Raw genomic sequence first — 576 nt, 5'->3', positions numbered from 1 at the left:
TATATAAATAATTAGAAATATTTTATTTTTATCTCATATATACAAGTAATGGCAATTAAATAAGTAAATTTAATTGACATTTTAAAAAAATTAGAGATCAAATTAACTCATACCATCAATTTCAGAAATCAAATTAACACTAGTTCTAACACAAATATGCTGATTATTAATATGGTGGACACACTTTGATGATAAAGACTAGACATGCTATCCTTTATGTTTCTTGATTCTTTTTTTAAGTTTTGTTTAAGGTTATTATATAGATAGCTTTCAATTTAAGAATAAAGATATTGATAAGATGTTTGGTCATTGTAATGTAATAATTATATATATGCAGATTCAAGCTTTGTCCCACCTCTAGTGTATGCTATATTTGGAAGCTCAAGGCACATGGCAGTGGGGACTATAGCGGCAGCATCTTTGCTTATTGGTCAAACTATTCAAACCGTGGCTGATCCTGTTCAGGAACCAACCTTGTTCCTTCACTTGGTCTTCACAACCACCTTTGTCACTGGTTTATTCCAAGCTTCTCTTGGTATTTTCAGGTCACAATTATTAATATATCATAGCCATAGT

The 576-nt window shown here is 30.2% G+C and overlaps 1 protein-coding gene across 5 annotated transcripts in view; it reads left to right on the top strand.

The window, feature by feature from the left end:
* LOC107644355 (probable sulfate transporter 3.5) overlaps positions 1-576 on the top strand; it is a 10,400-nt gene that overhangs the window by 1,095 nt on the left and 8,729 nt on the right. For all 5 annotated transcript variants that reach the window (XR_002347418.1, XM_021102944.1, XM_016348193.2 and 2 more), the window contains exon 2: positions 338-545. Coding sequence is in view for 4 of the 5 variants with exons in the window: in XM_021102944.1 (XP_020958603.1) it covers positions 338-545 (208 nt within the window). In the remaining variant the exon portion in view is untranslated. The remainder of the gene's footprint in view (positions 1-337; positions 546-576) is intronic.

The sequence above is a fragment of the Arachis ipaensis genome, chromosome B05 (assembly GCF_000816755.2).
Source record: "Arachis ipaensis cultivar K30076 chromosome B05, Araip1.1, whole genome shotgun sequence".
Lineage (NCBI taxonomy): Eukaryota > Viridiplantae > Streptophyta > Magnoliopsida > Fabales > Fabaceae > Arachis > Arachis ipaensis.
The sequence above is the reverse complement of the archived record's forward strand: the minus strand, read 5'-3'. Positions and strand labels throughout refer to the sequence as shown.